The following is a 2,842-nucleotide window of genomic DNA, read 5'->3' on the forward strand; positions in this document are numbered from 1 at the left end:
ATATATGCACATTTTATTTACATTCATACCTTAATGTTGCCTGTCTTATGTACTTTCATCATGACTTACAAGTGGGAAATTTAATATTGAAGAAGTATAAATTTCAAGGAAATGAATCTGTTGATATGTGATTACTTGTATAATGGATGAAGCAGTAAATAAAAAAAACAAAGAAAGGTTGATTTTAACAAATTTAAAAAAAAAAAGGAAATGCTTACAACGAAAAATGTTCTTTCATACAATAATAAAGTAGAAACTTTCGTTATCCATTGTACACCATATTATGTTAGTCACTTGTTAAAATAATATAATTTTACTTAAGGAGAAATGTTTAAGTTGTATTCATAAAAAAAGTTTTTATTCATAAATAAGTTTATAATAATAATTTTTTAAATATAGCTAGACACCAAAACTTTTGAGCTCTATCTATAAAACTTTTGCAGAGTGTTTCATTATAATCTACATACAATTTTGTTATGTTTTTTGTCAATTCGAAATCATGCGCAGCCACACAGAAAAGTGCTTTTTTTTTATTTGCCAAATGCATTTGCAGTTGCATCTGCATCATACATCTTGCATTGGGTTCCTTCCCATGAACAAAATATCGTTTTGCAGATAACTCTGTTGAAGGGCATTTCACTTCCACTACAAAATGATCAGCTATCGCATCCGGAGAGGCTCCAAATATGGGAAGTTCCTTGGAAAGCAGGAGGCCACATTTATTAAATTTTATTTTCAAGTCCTTTTGTAAAATTTCTAAAACTTCCGCTTCGAGAAGTTGACCACGCTTCATTGCTGCAGTTTCAATTATTCTACCACCAAGAATAGTTTCGATAAGTGTCCCATCTACTGTACCGCAATTTGCAACCTCATAGAGTTTGGATGCAGTTATCCTGCCAAATCGTAGGCTATACCATAAAGCACAGTCGGCTTGGTGCAGGGTGGCATTGGCTGCCATTTTACATGATTTTTCATTCATATTTAACCGGCAGTAGTTTATAAAATCATCTGCAGACCAAATATCTCTTGTTTTAATAAATTCATACACAAGGTAATTAATACAATGTTTTTCAATTTCAGTGGCTGGGCTGTAGTATTTAGTTAACTGGCTGTTAAATACTCCCAGCCGAATTGTTTTATTTATAAATTCGGCAAAGAAATTGTTATCTAACGCATGGATAGCAAAATTGGGATGCGGGTCCTTTCCTATTTCTTTGGCTTTAATGAACTTTTTTGAGGTTCCAATCGCAGCCATCTTGGATTTTCTCCAATAACACTCAGTTGACGTCCTCGAGGGTTCCTCAGAACGCCTGTTGAGCCACGCCACAAATGCTAAAGCATGTTTGCATCCTCCTGTAAATTAAAAATAAACAAAATTAACACAACGAACTTAAAACAATATAACTACATTATTTAACATGAAAAATCACAAACTTTATGTTTCAAATATAAATTTTACAATGATTTTTAGTTAGTAAAAATAATAATTTAGATACTGGGTTGAAAAACTGGTGTCGAGTACAATTATTAAAATCCATGTTCAAATCCAATGAATCGGGTTGTGGTCCCGTGGCTAGTGTTGCAGACTCACGGATCAGAGGTCCGAGGTTCGAGCCCCACTCTACTCCAACTTGGTTTCCATTTTCTAATAGTGAGTTATTTACAACTCGTTGAAAATGGCCATCAAAATTTAAATATTTGGGTAAATTATAAAAACGCCAATATTTCTTTTTTATTAATAAAAAATGTTGAGAATAAATTTTACAACAGAAAATAATGAAAAATATTATCTGTGTGCATTCTTCTCTTCATGGACTTTCCTAAATATAATATGAATTACCCGCGACCTGTGTTAATAAATAGGAAATTAACCTTTTTTTGGCCTTGACTAATACAATATGTGTTGGCAAATATGTACGTCGAGTCTTAGTTTGACAGTCAAGATATAGGAGTGTTTCATTTTGTAATATAATACCTTGAGAAGCTGGACAATCATGACACTGGCATGATTCAATTGTTTCTTGCACTTCATTACATATTAATGTGACTGCATAGGCTTTGGCTCGTACTTTGTGTTCCGGAGTTACACGAGCCTTTACGGTACAAATGTCGCCAGTATGTTTTACTTAGACATATCCTATCGAATTGTCACCGTAGTTTTCTCTTGTCGATCTAAAATTTTAACAAACATGTTACTACTAACTGTAAATTTAAGTAATCAATTTTAGTATTTTTAAAAGAACCCAGAGATTATAAAATATTATTTGACATCCATATCGCGTTCACCTCGAGTAGAGAAAAACGACTTCCGGCTACCCTTCCAGGGAAATTTTTATACAAAAGTAGGTCAGTTTACTTCGTAAAACCGAAAAGAATCTTAAAAATCATTAAAAAATTCCAAACAGTTCTACAAAACAAAAAAAAAAACAGATTGTTGGATGACCAAAATAACAATTTTCACACATTGAGGTTATGTATTCAGTCGACAAAGCTGAATTCGAAAGAATGTTTATAAAGTAATATAAAAGCAATTTTTAACAACAAACCATACTATACAACACTATATATATAATTATATGATAAATTATAGTATTAATTTCTTACCTGAAAGCTTTAACACCTCGAATTTCGGCGCTAATAAAACTCGCGTTACTTGTAAAGTAATTAGTCATCATAAACACATCAATATGCTTTATCTAAAACATTTAAGTTTGTAAGTGAAAATCCTTGATGGAAGTTCATTGTAATTTATTATATAAATGAAACACGAGTGATACTTTAATTCCAAATTTGTGGATTAAAGTATCACTCGTGTTTCATTTATATAATAAACATCAATATG

General features: G+C 31.6%; 1 protein-coding gene across 1 annotated transcript; it reads right to left on the reverse strand.

Moving 5' to 3' along the window:
• Positions 1–328: 328 nt before the first annotated feature.
• On the reverse strand, positions 329–2,101 carry LOC148276598 (uncharacterized). The gene is made up of 2 exons (XM_088234045.1): positions 1,976–2,101; positions 329–1,353 (listed from the first exon to the last, which is right to left on the reverse strand). Exon 2 carries the CDS (start codon positions 1,253–1,255, stop codon positions 374–376), a length of 882 nt encoding a protein of 293 aa, XP_088090171.1. The 5' UTR covers positions 1,256–1,353; positions 1,976–2,101; the 3' UTR covers positions 329–373.
• Between the last annotated feature and the right edge of the window lie 741 nt (positions 2,102–2,842).

Source organism: Micrasema longulum, unplaced genomic scaffold (assembly GCF_059751315.1).
Source record: "Micrasema longulum isolate JH-2025_06_02 unplaced genomic scaffold, ASM5975131v1 h1tg001185l, whole genome shotgun sequence".
NCBI lineage: Eukaryota > Metazoa > Arthropoda > Insecta > Trichoptera > Brachycentridae > Micrasema > Micrasema longulum.